Here is an 18,732-nt window from a genome sequence, read left to right as displayed (position 1 = left end):
AATACTGACCATGTTCACAGAACTGTTCTAAAGAGGAAACAGGAGGTGAAATTTCTTTTTTTAGTAGTCTTGCCTAATAAGAAGTTAATAGATATGTGTTTTCACTGGAAAGCAAGTCACCCCTGCTGCAGTTATCGCTACTGTTAATCTCAAAGCTGTGATGGGAAACATCTGCCCACCCAGTGGAAACTGCTGGTAATACTTGTGCGCACGTTGTTGCTGAACAGAAAACAGGGCAGCTTCCGAGGGGCAGCTTCCCTTGACGTTGGTACGGCTCTGGTGGCTCAGCCAGCAGCAAAAGCCCTGTGCGTGGCCCTGCAAAGGGCACGTTTCCCAACAGTCCTGCTGGCCGGCATCTCCCTCTAAAAATGAGCACCAAAACTAGTAAGATCTCCAGGGATGCGGGCAACTCTTCTGTGCTCTGGGGTCAGCACCAGCGCAGCCAGCACAGCAGTTCAGCTTTCCAGCTAAACATGTCCCAGAATGATTGCACAAAGTGGACTTCATGGTTTAACCACTGAGAGTTTCTATGGAACTAGACTGAAGATGAAACCTGGCCTTGCGTAAGTAGAGCTCTGGTGCCACTGAGAGGTTTCCATTAGGCTTAGAAGAAAAAAGTGATTTTTGTTGCCAAGATACTAAAATTGCCTTTCATTCAGGATATCCCAAGTGAGGTTTTCCAGAGTTTTCACTTCATCTTGCCTACACAGGCAGAAGGCATTATTTAAGCCCATGTTTTCTTTCATCATTGCATCATCAAGGGAAGTTTCCATGCTATACCAAAGCACAGGCTAATATGTTTGGAGCTCACGGTGCACATTTAGCAACTCTTAGCATCTAAAGAAACTGTTTTTACTCAATAACTGAAAAATATGCAATCACTCAAAAAATAAAATTTCGCTGTCTACCTGGAATTACAAAGCTTTCCTCTACTGCTAAGATGTACCAAAAATTTTTATTTAACTAAAACGAGAGAGAGATGCAGAGATTGGTCAAATCATGAAAACTCTGCTGAGCTGACATTTCTTCATCAATCAGCAGATAGGCCTGTGCCACTCTTATTATGTCCCTGGAATGACCCCAAGCAAAACAGATTTTTTGATTCTTCTGCCTGTCTTTCAGGCAACAGTTCCCCCTCTGCTGTCTGGACAGACAGTGCATCTGGTCTTGAGGTAAGCCTGGGCTTTTCCCTCAGAAGGCAATGGAGGCACAGAAAAGGGGATGTCTTTATTAACTCAGAGTAGTCAGAACCATAAATCTAGCCACACTGGTTTCAGTTACTGAAATACCTGAGCTATTCAACAGGATTTTTTTTTTTCAAATACATTTTTATAACATTTTATATATACTTATATATGTAATTATATAAATGAATGTACATACATATACATACACTAAATTAAGCAAAAAGATCCTTCACTTACACATTCAAACCTATTAACTAAATCCTCTTCCCATTAAAAAAAAAAAAAAAAAAAAAGCCTTTGCTGGTTTTAATAACATCTGTTACTAGTTTAATCATTTGATTCAAGCTTGGATCTATAATTAACAAGAGCGTTTGATCTTCTGCCTTCATTGCTATTAACATAGTCCAAGTAGGAGAAACTGAAAAAGAGATTAGTTTCTACTGGATACAGCTGGCTGCTGTTAATGCTAGACCAAGCAAGCGAAGCTTGTTTAATATCCAGTTAATTAGCAGCACTGTGAGGTATTGACAGGATTTGCCGGGCTTGTTAGTTCAGTTTGCATGCTTATTAGTAAAGGCTTGTTTCGGTGCAGTATCAATCCATTTAATCCTGTCCTTGTTGGCAGACTGCGTCCCACGAGGTCGTGGAAGCAGTTCCAAGTGCACCAACGTCTTGGCTGTCAACAGCTGAGCATGGATGTAAAAGCAAGTCTCATATTTCCTTCTTCCTACACACTTGAGCAGTCTTTCAGATGGCCGCAGTACGCTTTTAAATATCTGTGTTTAGACTTGCCTTGAAAGATGCTGGTCTTTTTGCATAGATTGCTAACAGCTGCCTCACAGAAGATTAAACACCAGGTCAGTCACTAGCGCCCATTCATTTAACAAGAACATGAATGAGAATGACCACACTGGCGGCCAGTCAAGGAGTGCTTAAGGCACTTTTTCTTCTGTAAAAGCTAATCCTACAGACTTTCTTTGTTCAAATGCTTCTCTTAAACGATACATGGAGTTAGTGATGGCTTGGAATCCATAGTCAGTGCCTGCAACTCTAGTAGGTGGTTTTCCAGACTAGCAAGAATATGTTGTTCTTCCAGTCATTTCAGCAGCACTGAGCGCAAAGTTACACTAAATGTTTGAGTTGGCTTGCCCTGAATGGTCTTGTAATACAAGGAAAAATTAACTAATGGCACTGCATGAGAACAGTTACTAATTGGTCATCTGTAGGCAAGCTTATTCCTGGATATAAATATATCTTTATGGACCTGCTAGTGGATTTGTAGATCAAATTTCTATCCGTGTGTTATTTTAGGAAATATGTGTCTAAAAAAGGGGGGGAAAAGGTTGACACAGGCTATACATCATTCATTCTTAAAAATAGCAGGTGACGGAATATATAGTTTTGAGTCATCATTCAAAGAAATGAAATACTAAAATAACAGGTAAAGTAGCTTTATCTTAAACAGTGAGAGTGATCACATAAAAATTAAGCACTTAAAGATCATACTCGCTAGAAAGCAGGGATGGGGAAACGATCAAAAGCTTTGTTTCAAAACACTCACCAATTATAGGGAAGCTTTCCATCTCTCTCTAATGATGCAAAATTGACAAAGGTTCCAGCCCCGCACTCCCTGTTTCAGGAAGACAAGATTATAATTTTTGGATTCACAGTGCTTGCAATGATGTTGATTAAACAGAGATGTCTTGGAGATCTTTCTCAGAACTGCTGAGCACTCACACTTGTGACTACATCTACAAGATAATGTGCAATACACATAACTGAAATCAGTTGACATAGCCCTCCAAAACCAGTAGACGCTCAACACTACCTGAGATCAAGTTTCCTAATAATCTGTAAAAGAAGGAAACAAGGAAAAGGTGCTACTAAAGACTTTAAATAGATCTCACTTTCTATCCAGATTTGTGATTTTTATAGCACTAGTTGCCTGTCTCAGTACTCATACTAAATATTCACTTTTCTCTCTCTATATATATATATTCTATATATAAATATTAACTGTTCCAACTCCTTTAAGGAGAAGATACATAATTGTCTCCATTTTACAACAGCAGCATGGTAATTCTGAGTTCACAAAGGAACTGTGTAAAAGATGAATTTCCTGAGTCTTGTTCCAAAGAGTTAATGAGAAGTCCATTATTTTCAGCTGTATATGATAAACAGACTTGACTGTTTTTGCTTCCTTGATTTAAATAAACAATTGCTTGCAGCTCCTCACTTCATTTATTTTTTTAGTTTCCTCCTGAGGTCTTTATCTTCTGTAGCAGAAGCAGTGAGGAAGTGAGAAAGAAAAAGCTTTGGGCTGCATGCAAAAAACTCATTTAGCTGGGGTTTTCCCAGAACGAGTTATGTGTAAAAGGAGCAAACAACATAATGTTCACTTAAATAGATGGCCTGAAAAGTCTGTGATGTGGTCATCTGTTGTATGGAATATTCAGCCAAGACACAACTCATAAAATGCAGTATCTGCTAGGTAGCCAAGCAGACAATTCTTAACATAAATTTTTGAAATTAAATCATTTTTTCCCTGACATAGTGGGGAAAGCTAAAATATATTTATAGATTATAGAAAGACAAAGACTTCAAGATGCTTTACTCAGTAGGTGAACCATATATGGAGGGTTTGGAGAATATGCAAGCCTAAGGACCATCCACAGCCTCTGGAATGCAGCATCCAGGACCTGATGAACTAAAGATCCTGTCTGGTGATAGGAAAAATCCAAACCATATGACAGATTTGCAAAAGCATTTTGATATTCTGCTCATGCCCAGCTGCCTCAGACCCCAATTGTCCTTTAGGTCCCTGATCTGAGGTTCCCTTTATGATAAGTGAGTGCACTTCTTATTGACCCAATCCAGCAAAATTCAAAAGGAGCTGAAGTTGAGGCTTATAACTCAAGCCAAGAATTAAAGTAGATAGAGGGAGTCCCAAATGGCAGCAAGACAACTTTTTTTAAGGTAGCCTGTTCACAAACATCTTGAGCATCACCCATCACATAGGCATCCCCAATTGCAACCATCATTGTGATGTGTTCGTTGTTGTCTGAACATTTTGGAATGAGCATAAAACTGGACTTACCTGGCCATTTGCAGATGTTTTCTTCTGAGTACAACAAGAGTCACTAGCAGCAGTCCAATCAGAAGGATACTTAGGATGGCTAACACAGAGATTACCACTACGTTGGGATTCATCTCAGTGACTGTACACACAAACAATGGCTCTTGGTTATTCAATTCAGAAAAGCGGAAAGGTATATTTTTTTGCTCATTATTGATATTTTTTTTTGAACTGTTCTCATTCACCTGGGAGTGTTACAGAGAGAAAAATCTACCACTAGAGCTAAAGGGAGTTTTTGACCGGTTACTGCCCTTATAAAATTTTCCTGGGGAAATGACTTCACTGTGGCTTGTTTTTAAGCTTCGGCATGTTCTGATTTTTTTTTTCCCTTGAACTGACATTTGTAAAACAAGACAAGAGGGAGAATAAAAAATAAAATGCAAGTATTCATCATCATTTGTGTCTCCAAAATACAATTCAACTCCTGTTAAATTGCTCTTCAGCAATAATCTATACCTTCTCTAACCCCCAAAATGAAATAAAGTATCAGAGATTCTGTTGATATATGGGCTGAAAATGATTGAAAGGCATTGGTAAATAAATTTTAACAAAATATTCTGTTTTATATAAGAGCTGGAATCAGTTCCCAATAACAAAACCGTGATTTATTTTTGTTCCACATAATCATGCTTATTAATTGTACTAACCTGAGAACAGATACCTTATTCTGCTCATTTTATAAGAAGAAACCCTCCCCGCTAAACTTGCTCGGAATAACTTTACATCCACAGTAGTTCAGAGAAACATTTTTTCAAACTAAAAATCAAGGAGACTTTTAAGCTAAGTACTAGGCACTGAATCTGGATGTTGGGTAGTACATGTAATGTAGGACCACTGACTAAAATACATGACACGCTAACTAAGCAGAGATGGCTTTAATTATTTTGAAGGGGAGATTCTAAAGAAAAGTTTAATGCTCTGGGTAGCACAACAGGGATACTCTTTCTTCAGTGTCAACAAAGAGTCAGTCTTCATGACATGCCAGAGGAGACTCCACTGGGGGCTCTTCCTTCAAAGTGTGACTGTTCAAGATCCCTCAGTTGCCTTTCTCCTTCTTTCCCACCTTGTCCCCACTTGCTTGCTGAAAGCAGAAAGCAAGGTTTCTCCTTAGCAGCTTGTAAATGTGACTCTACCCTTATTTTGTTTGGGCTTGGCTGAGGAGAAATTTTTCTCTGTGACTGTCATCAGGCAGTACCCTGATGTTCAGCTTTGAAACCGCAAACTAGAACTCTGACTTCCAAAATCCAATAGAGCATTGAGCCAATAGATTAATTTTTTTCAAGTCAACCCCTCAACAGAGATTTTTCTAAAACTCTTTTCAAGTTGCTTCCCCATCCCATCCACAACTGGCAGCCCTTCAGTGACGCATAACCTCTGCTGCCAACATAACCGAGAGCAGTTTCAAAAATCAAGGAAACACAGATGTTGCAACTGGAGAAGAAAGAAGCAACAGGGAAGTGCTACTTACCCATAGTGGAGACAGCAATGAAAGTAGGGACACTGGGACTATTGTGGCTGAAGGTGGTCACGCTGCAGTTGTAAGAAGTGGCAGGGATTAAGCTGGAGATTGTCACTACATGTGATGAGACGGTGATAGGTTCCTACAGACATGGGAAAAATATGCAAGAGTTTGTCTCCTGTAAATATAACACCACAAATCAATGCTTCTCTCTCTACCCATGAATTTGTCCAGATAAAGTTAGATCTGGTGAAAGAAGTCAACTCCTGGAAACCTACAGAAGATACTCATCAAAAAGAGGCAGCTAGCCAGACAGGTACAAAGAAATTTTATAAATGCTGATTAAGCTGGAACGTTTAGCTTAGTTGGTTAGAGCGTGGTGCTGCTAATGCCAAGGTCATGGGCTCAATCCCCATACGGGGCTACGCTGAGTGTTGGACTAGATGATCTCCAGAGGTCCCTTCCAACCTTACCATTCTATGATTCTATATGGCAAAAGAACACAACTACAAAAAAATGCACTGACTTAAGAACATAAGTCTCTAAGGTCTGGAAAAGCTTTTCTATATTCTCCAGCACAATCAAAGGTGGTTTGCAGACGTGATAGCAGGGACACTGAGCTAGTGATTCAGAAAAGGAACAAGAAGAAGCTTTATGAATGCATTCCAGCTGCAGAGTGTGAGATCCTGCAGCAAGCCCAGAGTGTAGGATTTTTGCAATGGCCTGTTTTCAGTCATGAACAACTTCTAGACTTACAAGGGTTTCTGTTGCAGTGCAATTCTGAGGTCAGTTACATAGACAAAAATCACATGTACTTGAGTATAATGGAAGAGAATTTGATACCCTCAGCTGAAAGGAGGCCAAAGTTTGGCAACTGGAGTTGGTTGGATTCTTTCCATTTTCTCCTTTGGGAAATTTAAATTATTAAATCCAGAATGTTTAAACCTGGAAAGATTTGCCTTTTCTTTTGCTTATTTAAAAATAGAGGAAAGGGATGAAAATGTTCATTTAATTAGCATGGAAAATATTGGAAAAAGAATTTTCACCAGTCTGGTGGGAAAGCATCTCTTCCTAATGGTTCAAATAGGATTACTGAGCCCTTCCCCTTTCTTCAAGAAGACAGAGGAGAGTGTGATGAATGTAGTGAGAAGTAAGTTGATAATCTCTTTGTATTTCCCAGTGCTAGATGTTTACATCAACAAATGGGAACCCCCCTGAAGTTCCTGCTAAATAGAGTAGTCTTCTCCTGATGTTCTTAAAAGTTATCTGCCCCAAACTGCAGCTGCAAATCCTGTGTACCTTCCTTGCCTAATCGCATCATTATTCTGAATCTCTGCTAGGTGGATAATAACTTTGTGATCTTTTGTTATTCACTGTGAAAAAACAGAAAGCCAGGTGTGGAATCTGAATTATTCAAAAGATTAAAATGAATTTTTCTGTAGTCCACGCCCTTCTCAATTTAAACAAAATATTAGATAATTCACAAGCAAGTCTTACACAGGGTTAAACAGTATATATGTTTCCTTTGGGATAAGCCAAGTGGGTTATTTTCTATTTTTTTCCTGAAATGATTTCCCATTATGTATGAGTAACCCCATAAGAGAATGATGTTTCATGGTATGTAATCATGTAATCACTAGACCATCAACTAAATCTCAAAATAAACCTCAGATGTTGCACAGCATTGAGTCTCAAGGATTCAAAATTACTACAGCTCCTACATTTCGCAGAGCTAGCATTATCAGTCTGAACACTCAGAGCACAGGTACCTAAAAGGACAGGGAGAAAAGGAGGCTCATTAGCAAAACAGAGTAGGTTAGCGCGGAAGGAACTATCCTAAGAGGCACCAAATGTCTGAGCAGTAGCCACATTTGCAACATAAAGGTACTCTTTGAATAACAGTAAGGATCCTACCCAACTGAAGTTAACAGCCCTCAAGAACAGACAAAAGGTAAGCCAGAGACAACCAGATTCTGCAAAAAGATCCAGCCTCCATAGTGCCAAAATACATCTACTTTCCTATTCCTTGTCAAGCTATCTCATCACTTTTCCTTTCCTGCTCATTGAAATGCCCTTAGTTTTGTGGCCTTTGAGGTTTTGCAGTGTATTAGAGCCATCAATTGAAATTTTGTTGGATGTGTTAGATGTACACAACTTCTGTCCAACCGGTTATAATCTCTTATTTGGGCTTGCTTGATTTCTTTCTTTCTTTTTTTTTCTTTCTTCTTCTTCTTCTTTTTTTTTTTTTTTTTTTTTTTTTTTTTTTTTTTTTTTAGTGCTGGTCAACAAGACCAATCTAAATATTTTGAATATTTTGAAGGATCTCAATATTTCAGCATTCCAAATGCTTTAGTAGCTTAGATCTTACAAGTTTAATTCTTAACTGCATTGGTAACTTTTGTTTAATGACCGAACATGTGTACTGACCCTCTAATTTAATAAGGCTTTATACACAAATGCTAAGCAATAGAGAACAAAAGAGAAAGACGCAAGGTCCAGATCTGCTTTTCAGAAATGAAGAAGAGAAGCCAAAGAAGAGGCAACTACATACCTGAACTTTTGTTTCTTGAGCAGATCCAGCCTGCTGGCAGTAGACTTCAAAGAAATCAGCCACTCCTTCTTCCACCCACAGCAGAGTCACTGAAGTCTGAGTCTTATTGACAGCAAACAGTGATTTTGGAGGTGCTGGTTCTGGTGAAGAGGAAAATCTCATTTTAATATGTTTGTCTTTAAGTCTCTGGACAATCAAGAAGGGGAAGCATCAAACAAAGATGAAGGTAACGCATGATGCCTTCTGTCTTTCATTTTCTTCAGATAAAGCCTGCCAATGTAAAACTTTGCCTTGCATAATGATAAGCTACCAATGTAAAAAAGGAAGATTGTGAAGTGTCTCAGTTTTTCTTCCTTATTTAAACTGTTCTCTGTTTGGACAGTTGGATAATTTCTTCATTTCCCTTTTCAGTAGAGTCTTTGCTTTGGGATGATCAGCATACTCATTAATAGGAAGAGGTTTGCAGAAACAAACCACCAGGCAGTCCACCTGTTAGTAACACATTCTGGGTGAGAAAGTGCTGCTTTGCAAGTCCTGCCCCAGAAGGCAATCAAGAAGTAGCCTCCCACAAGTGAACATTATCTACATTAATAACAATAATAATTTCATCAGAGAAAATGTTTAGTCAATTAGCAGTTTAAAAAAATCTTCCAGTCTGATATTTTGCATGTTATCATTTTATGGCCATCAGAGCTGCACCTATTTTTGTTAGCTGCATAAGGAGATCTCATCCTTACTGAATCCTAAGGTCCAGACCTCCAAGTTCTCTGAGTAGTTTACTTTTGTTTCTGTTTTGCTGGATCAGTTGTCAATCTGCTAACATATTCAAGGGACTGGGGTTCCTCCATGAGAAGGAGAAGGAAATGAATCCTTTCATAGGAAGGTAATTGCCATATCCTAGGTGAAATAAAATGACAAAAGGGGAAAATTCTACTTCAAATGCAAAGTCTTGGAAAGCCTAAGGGGCTAGGGATATGGAAGTAGGAATCTGCTAGTCTGGCCCACCTCAGATTTGTTAACATGGGCTTTCAAATGACCATATAGTGCTAGCTCTAGCCTTTTCCATTAGCTTTGTTCCTGGCACTGGGAAGGGCTTGGGAGAGCGTGATTCTAGGGGCCCTCCTAGGAATGATGGTGAGAGATACCCTGAGGTGAAACACTCCCATTCATCTCCACTGAGGAAATTAATGTCCTAGCCATGAAACAAGGATCTGAATCTGCAACCTAAAGCACCCACAATGCCTGAGAAGACCGTCTTGGTTCTCTCTTTGGAAGCCCATCCTTCATCTTCATTTACTGCGGTGGTCTTGCTAACCGTCATTGAGAGGTAACATCTGACCTCTAGTGGAGGTCCTTTATCACTGCAATGTCCGCTGGAGCTACCGTGGCAGACTGAAAGCATAGGGGAACACGAAAGGAAACCCTAAGGAGCGCAGGAAGAGAACAGCCTAGCTCTTTTTTTTTTTTTTTTGTGTGTGTGTGTGTGTGTGTAATGTTAAGATATACCTTTTCCCAAGAGTATTTAAAGACCTTGCTTGCTCCTGATTTTGATCCTGATGGCTTCATACGAGGGATACTCAATCCCTCAATCTCAATCTCAAACTTTCAAAGTCTCAGGCATCCTGGGCTCCTTTTGTTTGCCTTTGGAAGGCAGAAAGTTTGGGATGTACATTTCCAAGCTCTTCTCCAGAGTTTGCACATTTTGTAATCTAGTGATATTTAATGAAATTTGGCATTCTCAAGCAATGAGCTTATTCCAGGATACTGAGGCTCTAAGAAAACCATCAACAAGGTGAGAAGTAGGAATTTACTGAAATTCCCTCATCAGCACAGAGTTATTCTCCTGTCATCATGGCATAGGTGAACACGGAATCTCATCCCCAGTCTCTATGCATGTTAAATGTTTTGCTGTCTGGAAGTTTCTAGTAACACATACAACATTTTGCTCTTCTTTTTTTTCCTTTGCAAATAATTTCTTGAGATACTGTCGGATGAACATGGATGTGATGTGTAAGATTTGCCATCAAAAACCTGGCATAAACGCATAAATGACTTGCTCGAGAGGTTATAGACATTTTGGTGAAGCATCTGATCCTCAGACAAACAGATCAGTGTTTTAGGGTTGGAGGCTGCCATGGTCATATTGGCAATGGGGAGCAAGTTAAGGAGAGTAGGGTAGGGACTGGGGCACAGTACATGGCTTCTTCCTTGTCACATGGACTGCAGGGTACATGTTGCCCCAGAATTACATGGGAAAGTTTCCCTCTCCCTTAATTTCCCCCAGTATATCTGCTCCTAGACTCAGAAACACATTCCATTCCCTATTCAAGATAAAAAAATGATCTCAATTAAAATATGAGTTTTATATTTGGGCATCATTCCAGGCACATCCTCCTTTTGCCTGCAGCAAATGGCTTGATTTGTCTGTAAGTGGAAATTTGCCAGGATGAAGCAAACATCATGGAGGAAAGAACATTTGGCAGGAGCCCTTAAGTGACTGCCAAGTGCTGCGTCGTCTATCACTTAGAATCAGTTCCTACTACTTCCAATTACAACTCTCAGTGCTCCCTCAGAAACAGAAAAGAAAAACCTCTGGTAAAATATCCTTACCTTTGTCTATTCAAAATGCAAACAGCATAAAGGAAATAATAAAAAAAGAAGCAGTGTCTAGAAGTGATTTATCGAAACTGAATCATTCAATTTCTGTGGGTTTTTTTTTGATCAATAAAAGACCAAAAAAACAAGAGCAAAATAACCATAACAGTTCAATAAGAGTATGCCTGCACTCACCACTTGCTGTTTTCCCTGTTCATAAGCAAAGAATTGGAAGATATAACCAGGCTGCACAGTGTACAGCATGAATAATACATGACACTCATGGACCTGCCTGAAAGATAAGCTAACTGGTGTTTCCAAGTACTCACCCTAAAATGTTTTCATAATGGTGTTTGGGGGATATATCTACACACACATCCACCCACTCAGTCCTGGGAGCAAACACACACACTTAACTGTATGCACACATAGGGCAAGCAGTGGACAGGCCTTGCACAAGAAAGAAAAAAAAATTATGGAATTTTTCTATATCCTTCGAATTTCTGTCCTTTCTTTTGGTTTCAAAGAACTTCAGATTCTTGCGACTGCACTGCTTGCCCCAGCACTGTTCAAGAGATTTGAGTAACAGAGAATTATTTGGAAAGCAGAATAGATAATTGCTTCAAGACCTCTAATTCAATCAGGAATTGTGGAGTTCTTTAAGTTTACTCCTTTCACTATCACTCAATAAAGGTTTATTACGTAGGTAGAGAACATAATATAGTTTGAAGTCACTAACTCATCCTTACCTGTCTTCACAGCAGAGTTAATGCCTGTAAAAGCAGTTAAGCACACTTCATAGTTTCACTGCTTTGGGTACCTAGGGCTCAAGGATTTTATGTGCATGTAAAAGTATTGTAAAAACTGTGCTGTACTGTCTCATCTTCTTTAGAGGTAAAGGGAGATGCTGGGGAGAAAGTTGTATTTGAAAGTCCTTCTCTTCTAAAGGATCAGATTCTTCATTTTTTTTGTTTCTCAGAATACAGTATACATATTTCTGTAAGAATGATGGTGGGTCCCACAGCCATGAATTAGGCTGCTTTTTGTAAAGAATACTGTCACTAATTTTTGCTTAAGGAGTACTCACATTTTCAGTGATGGAGGACCATGGAATTACCCAGAGGAAGAGATGAAGAGACAAGAAATCAGACTGAGAGACAGAGTTGAGACCCATAAATAGGCTTCTCAAACCCAAGAAGCGTTCTGCTTTGTATTGAAAAGTTCAGCTGCATAGTCTGAATCTCAATTCCTGAAACCTTCTTAGGGAAATAATTATGCATCAGGGTTGTTCTCCCAGAGAAGCATTAAGAGATTTCCATCCTCCTGTTTCCACTTCTGGGCAGATTCTGCCAGTCTTGGTAGTTTCACACACATGAACGAGATTATCTTCATAGCAAGATGAGGTGAAAATTACAACTTTCCAAAAAAATGCAGACACAGATACATGACTCTGAAATGATGAAGATGCTGAATGTGCTGACAGAGCTACTTCTATACTGAAGTGAGTTTACAGTTTAACAAACACGTAAGCATATTCTTACCCAATTTCACAAGCTGAGGCAGGGAAGTATTGCTGCCTCTTTCAGTACAAGCAGTCACTGAAAGGTTGTAAATGTCCCCCGGAGGCAAGCTCAACACTGCAGTCATCACATTGCGTGTTACCTGCAGTAATCATAGACACTAAATATTACCCAAAGCAGATACCCTTCTTGTAAAATTAATCTGATCACTTAATGTACTACAGAGAGAATTCTGTGCATCACAGCAGATATTTTCTGCATACTCTGAACTTGCTAAATGAACCGCTTCCCACTGACATCAACAAGAAAATCATAATGCTCAATAGAAAACCACAGTGCAGAGGTAAGACAATCTCAGACTGCATTTTCTATACAATCAGTGAAAATGTAAAGAGGAAAGAAAAACTCCCTTACAGCATCGCTGAGAATACTCTTGCATCTGGATTTTCCTAGTTCTGCAAAATGTCAAACTAAGTTTAACCAAATCATAGACTTGACTCCACTTATGGGACTTATATATACACTTATATATCCTAAGAACTTGCAAACTAGATTTGGCTAGGCAAGTCTAACATCTATCTGCAGATCTTTTGGCTTGACATTGATCTCAGGGCCAATTGACTCAGACGGGATTATAAAGTAAGCCACAGAAAGCAATGACTTGAGTCATCTACAGATTTGAAACCAAACATGATCTGAAACTGTGCTGAAATTCAAAAGATGATTGTCAATGCCGTCTGAGTCCTGTTGTTTTGCTGTTGACTAAGATTCTCACTTACCTAGAAAAAGGAAGTAGAGCTCAGATCCCACAACAGACTTTTCAGCATGCTTGTAGACTAGCTATAAAGATAGCATGCAGGAAATCTCATGGTGGTATCTATAGTCGCTTAATTTTCAGACTGAATTTTTCAGTCCTGAGAGGCAGTGACAGTTCTGAATTAAGACTAATAGGGCTATCCACACTTGTGGATTTTGATCACTTGTTTAAATCAAAACAGACCAAGCTTTTCAGAGTCTCTCTGCTAATGGGAAGTGTATAAATAGCAGGAATAATAAGTCATCATTACTTGATTGTGTTACCTATTCTTTCAAATAATCCCACAAGGAAAGCAAATGTAACATAATAAATCAGATAAAGGCATATTAGTACACTCTGATTTTTAAAGGAAATCTTTTCTGACAGTGCCTAACCAACAGAGCTTAGGAGAACAGGTATATCCTTTAGCCTGGAAACATGCACCAGTATTTACAAATATGAGTTGCTGAGAAATTAGCCATAAATAAGTTGTTACAGGAGTTTCCCAAATAATACTTGCTCATTCTATTGTCATTAAAATAATAAGAAGATAAATATTCCTAAAGATAGCTTTGAATTTTTGGATTTTTTAAAGATATCCTCTGATTTTAATCTTTTATTTATTAAAAAGATAATATTACAATAAGTTTTACTGAAAATTATGATTTTGCAAAAATCATTTTTTTTCCTGGAAAAATAATAATCTTGCAGGAAACACGATTTTGTAAGGAGGGTAATGGAGCAAAATCACAGCATTTTATTTTATTTTTTTAAGAATTCAATTCTTAAAATAGTTTACTTGTGAGAAAAAATATATATATATATTGAATTTTCTTCCACATTTGAAGGAAAGATCCAAACATTGGAAGCTCCTGCAGTTCAGAAGTCTCATGTTTTTGAACAGTTCTACTAATCATATAATTAGGCTCTCACACTGCCACAAGCTCCAGATGGGTGCACTCTTGCGGCCTCTAAGAATCCTATAAAAGCTAGGGCCTTCTGTACAAATCCAAATAAAAATGGCTGATGAATTTGGGCTTATGCTGAAAATCAAATTCTAATACAGCATACGCCTTCAGCTGTAGAAAGAAAACCTTTCCCTTGAAAAAGATCAGGTACTTTCTGCACGCCAATGATGGAAATATCAATAATGTAGAAAAAAAATCCCACAGCCTCAGGCTTTAGGAAGCTACACTGCAGGCATTAGGAGTTCCTGCGCTGCAGTGCTCCACTGCTGCTTCAAACGCTTGATGCTGCTTGTCCTGGGGCTGCTATTTTTCTTCAAGTTTTTCTTCATCAGTTAGTGGAACTTGTATTCAAATAGAAAATGGAAAGAAAACATAACATGTAGGCATGTCTGTCTGATAAAGTCAGAAAATGGGAAGTTATAGTACCTGCACTGAATGAACCAAGAAACTTAGCCAGTATGTCTAGCCGAGGTTATCATTAACCAGAAACTGAAGGGACAATATTAGTTTTCTAAAAAATATTTTTATGTTTTACTATCTGCAATTGATAGTCTTAATACTATGAGGCTATTTTTAAATTCTCATTTAAATTATATCACCACTCATGTCAAATCACAAATACAGTCATTTTGCTCACTGATTATTTTGAGAGCGTGAGTCCTCAGAATTGCATACTTCAGCTGATGAGGCTTCTACCAATCTCAGTCAGTTTGCGTAAATGTTGTAACAAAAAAAATTTCAACTGAACACAAAAATACACAGCAAAGAGCTACACCTTCCCCAGTAATGCTTACACTCTTTTTGATTTTTTTCTTTCCTTCCGCAATGACCATCCAGTGCAGCATCCTAGAATGAGAAAGGTCAGTGCCATCTCCTCCGTAGGTCCAGCTGACGTACAGAAGGTGGTTGTAATACTTGACGGAGGTAATCTCAGGTGCCACTGGTGCTGAGGGAGTAAGACAAACATGCTACAGAGGGTTCTGACACAATGTACTACCAAGCACAAGTATAAACTTCTGCAAAAGGATACCATTGGGAAAGAGTATCATAAAAATACCAGAATGGTATTAATAATACATAATAATAAATAATACATAATAAATACATAATAATAAAAGCATCTGCATTTATACTGGCTCCTGAGTGCTACTTGAAATAGGCAAAAAAGGCATTTTCCCTGGAAGACATTTGGAACAGATTTATTTATTTATTTATTTGCACTCTTTCTGTTAAAAAGGAAAAAAAGAAGCATGAAGTTACTGGCTGACACAAACCATTTTTTGATTCAACATTTATAAATGGAACACAAAATCAAGTTAGAAGCCTCAGATATTGCTTCACTGTGTTATAGCCCTGAAAATAAGTGACATTCGGTGAGAAATAAATACAATTTGTCACACTGAATAATTTGAATAGCTCTTCCATGGGAAAAAAATACCTTCTCAGACCTCCCCGCAGCATCCCAACGAGCCCGCTGCTGCCTCGCTGCACTGTTAGGCTGGCAAGCCCTTGGCTCCCCATACAGTCAACGCAGAAAGAAATGAATCTCCAGAGCAACTCATTTCCTCCTAAACAGGTACTTAAGACAAGTAAGAAGACTACCTCCTGGAGGTGCCCCCCTCTCTATCTCAACTGCAGCGGGAGTATAGATGATTAGCTCACCCCAGTCGCCTAACTGGGGAGGTGACGGTCCCCAGTCCGGATTTAAGTCAAAATTGAATGGAGCCCCAAAAGTGAATTTCAGCAACTGGCAAAGTTGCTTAAGACGATGACGCCCCTCAAGATGACACGAGAGGAACAGCCTGGATAAAATGGGGAAAAGCGAACCCACGTGCTTGGCAGCTTCTTTTGGAAAACTGTACGGATTGATCCCCATCTGCATCAGCCCAGTGGAGTCACTGGTGTTTGTGCAAGGGCAGTTCAGACCCCGCCGCTCAGGGAGCAGCGAGGAAATGCAGGGCTGCCTCGGCGTGTGGGACTGTCTGCAGGGACCACAAGGTGTCACTGCCGCCTTCAGAAAGGCGTTCAGGCCTCTGCTCTTGCAGGTAGACATTTGCGAGAGAACACGGGGGACGTACTGAAGTGACCACTGAGGAAGGCAACAAACGCCATGTCATGGACAATTCAGAGCCATTTAGAAACATTTGTAAGATTTATCTCTCAAATTCATCTTTAAAAAATGTCTTTCTATGCTGATGAGAGGAAGCAAGATTATTTAGCGTAAAACCTTTAAATAAATGTTTCTCTTAGTTTCCCAGTCCATCTCTAGGCAAGGACTGCATATTCATTACCATCTAATGTCACATGAATCTTATACACTCTTACTAATTTCTTCATATACCTAGATATTGGTGACATGCTTTTCCTATTAATGCCCACACAGTTGTTAACTTTAGATATCTGGTGATGAACAACCAGGATATGTAAAGAGGAGACAAGACCCAGATCTAGGAGGGGATCTCTGTGCCTGACTTCCCTAATGTCGCATCCCATTGGAAGCCCAGGTGCAAAAAGAGGCTGTAGCAACTTAACTCCGTTTGCTAACCTGGTCTGAAGTGACAGCTGAAAGCATCTGCTTGAGAGCCAGACAACAGCTCCATAGTACTCCAGCTGATGAGACTTCTGCCAGCTCCATGATGACAGACTCATAAGCACTGATGGCCTGCCTTTCCTAGACTTTTTGCTTTTGCAAAACTAAAAGCACTGTCATTATGAAAAAAAATGCTGGTGGTCTAAAAAGCCCTTGCTTACAATTGTTTTAAATCCAGCTGTTTACAGCAGGTGCCATTACAAACTCATCAGTCACCACAGCAACGCTGGTGGTTCAGCAGTCTCCATATGTCAGTACAGCAGCGGGCAACAGTTGCTGCAGGAGCCTGGCTGTTTCTCATGAAATCCTGGATTTCCCAAAATACCACTCAGCCACCTGGAGATATCTGAACAGATGTTGTGGGAGAGAGCTATCTATCACCTAGTCTCTTCTGATAGCCTTTTCATTCCAGGTGCTCTAGTTCAGTTCACTAAGGCCTCAACCTAGTTACAGACTCCACATGAGCAATGGGATTCAGGATTAGGGAAATGGTTTGTCTGCCCTGAGCTCGCTGCGAGGTGCAGTCCCAAACTCTCAGGTAATCGTTCTGCTTTAGTTTAAAAATACGCCTATGTTCTGTATACAAAGGTTAGCTTTCCCATTATATACAGAAGAATTGACAGAAAATACTGTCAAAAAGACAACAAACCCTTTTATTTATTGTTTCAACATCTAGAGGGTTTCCTTGTGTGGGTTTTCTTTTTCTTTTTCTTTTTTTTCTTTTTTTTTCTTTTTTTTTTAATTCTTCGTCCTATACTCAGGCTGTGCAGGGGAAGTAGCGTAGCATTATTCGGAACAAGGCAGAAAGGGGCACAGCGTTCCACAAAAACATCTATTACATCTTTGGAAGAACGAGTCTGAGGGTGATAAAGACCTTTGCAGTCTCTTGCTAACCTTACACAGTGAAAAGCAGATCACCTGGGGACAAAGATTTTAAACTTGCAGACATGGAAAACTGGCATGCCACTTTCCTGCAAGAAATGTCTAAGAAAACCTGATGCTCCCAAGGCTGGCTTCTAAGAAGTCTTTTTTCAGCAGGAAGAGCCCAGAAGAAGGCAGAAGTATTAACAATATGCCAATATTTCAGCTGTGGTACGGCCTCAGCAAGAATAGCCAGAGAGTCTAACAGTCCCAAGACAAAACTGAAAAGGTTTCAATTAATAAGGTAATTAGAAGACGGGAATGTATTTAACGCCTACAATCAGTGATGACTATTGATAAGCACTCATAATTTATTCGAGTCAAATTTGTTTGTTTGGACTATTCCCTTAAAATGATGCAATGTGGCTCACTCCTGCTCCACACTTTCATCGATAAACTGAAAGGAAAACTGCTGCGGATAAACCATGCAAATAGCCTGGCAACTGGCTGAGGAGTAGGGGATTTAGACAGTGCTGTGATTTGAATTGCTGCTAAGCTGGGCCTGCTCAAACACAATGTATTTCAAAGTTCCTGGTGCAAAGTTGAATACTTAGGAAAAAAAGAATGCAGGCAAGCCTTCCTGAATGGCATATTCTGGAAAATAGCTATTCTAAGAAGGATTTAGAAGCAAATCAACACAGACATCCAGTGCGATGCCATAGCAAATGCAATCATCTAGATGCACAAACAGGAGAGCGCTGAATAGGGAGCTGATTTTGCCTCTGTAGCAAGTATTCAGGAGGCTGGCACTACAGTTTCAGTGTTCACATACTTTGGAAAAGACAGTAACAAATAGAGAGGGAAAGGAGGGAAAAATATAACATAGAAAAATGCCTGACTGTGAGAAGACTTGAAGAGTTCAGTGGATGCAATTTATAAATGGAAAAGATAAAAACTAAATTCTATGTAGAAAAAAGAAGTACATTTGAGGTTCTCCAGTCAATAAGAGATAAGTGTAACAAGAACCATGGACTGGATATTAAAGCCAGAAAAATTTAGATCAGAAATG

General features: G+C 39.3%; 1 protein-coding gene across 1 annotated transcript in view; it reads right to left on the bottom strand.

The window, feature by feature from the left end:
• Positions 1-18,732, bottom strand: part of PTPRO (protein tyrosine phosphatase receptor type O) — a 166,047-nt gene that overhangs the window by 20,162 nt on the left and 127,153 nt on the right. The window contains 6 exon segments of the mRNA XM_062567857.1: positions 2,749-2,817; positions 4,285-4,405; positions 5,792-5,924; positions 8,334-8,473; positions 12,470-12,590; positions 15,007-15,158. Coding sequence (XP_062423841.1) covers positions 2,749-2,817; positions 4,285-4,405; positions 5,792-5,924; positions 8,334-8,473; positions 12,470-12,590; positions 15,007-15,158 — 736 coding nt within the window.

Source organism: Rhea pennata, chromosome 1 (assembly GCF_028389875.1).
Source record: "Rhea pennata isolate bPtePen1 chromosome 1, bPtePen1.pri, whole genome shotgun sequence".
In the NCBI taxonomy this organism is placed as follows: domain Eukaryota; kingdom Metazoa; phylum Chordata; class Aves; order Rheiformes; family Rheidae; genus Rhea; species Rhea pennata.
This window is presented reverse-complemented; position numbering and strand designations above follow the sequence as displayed.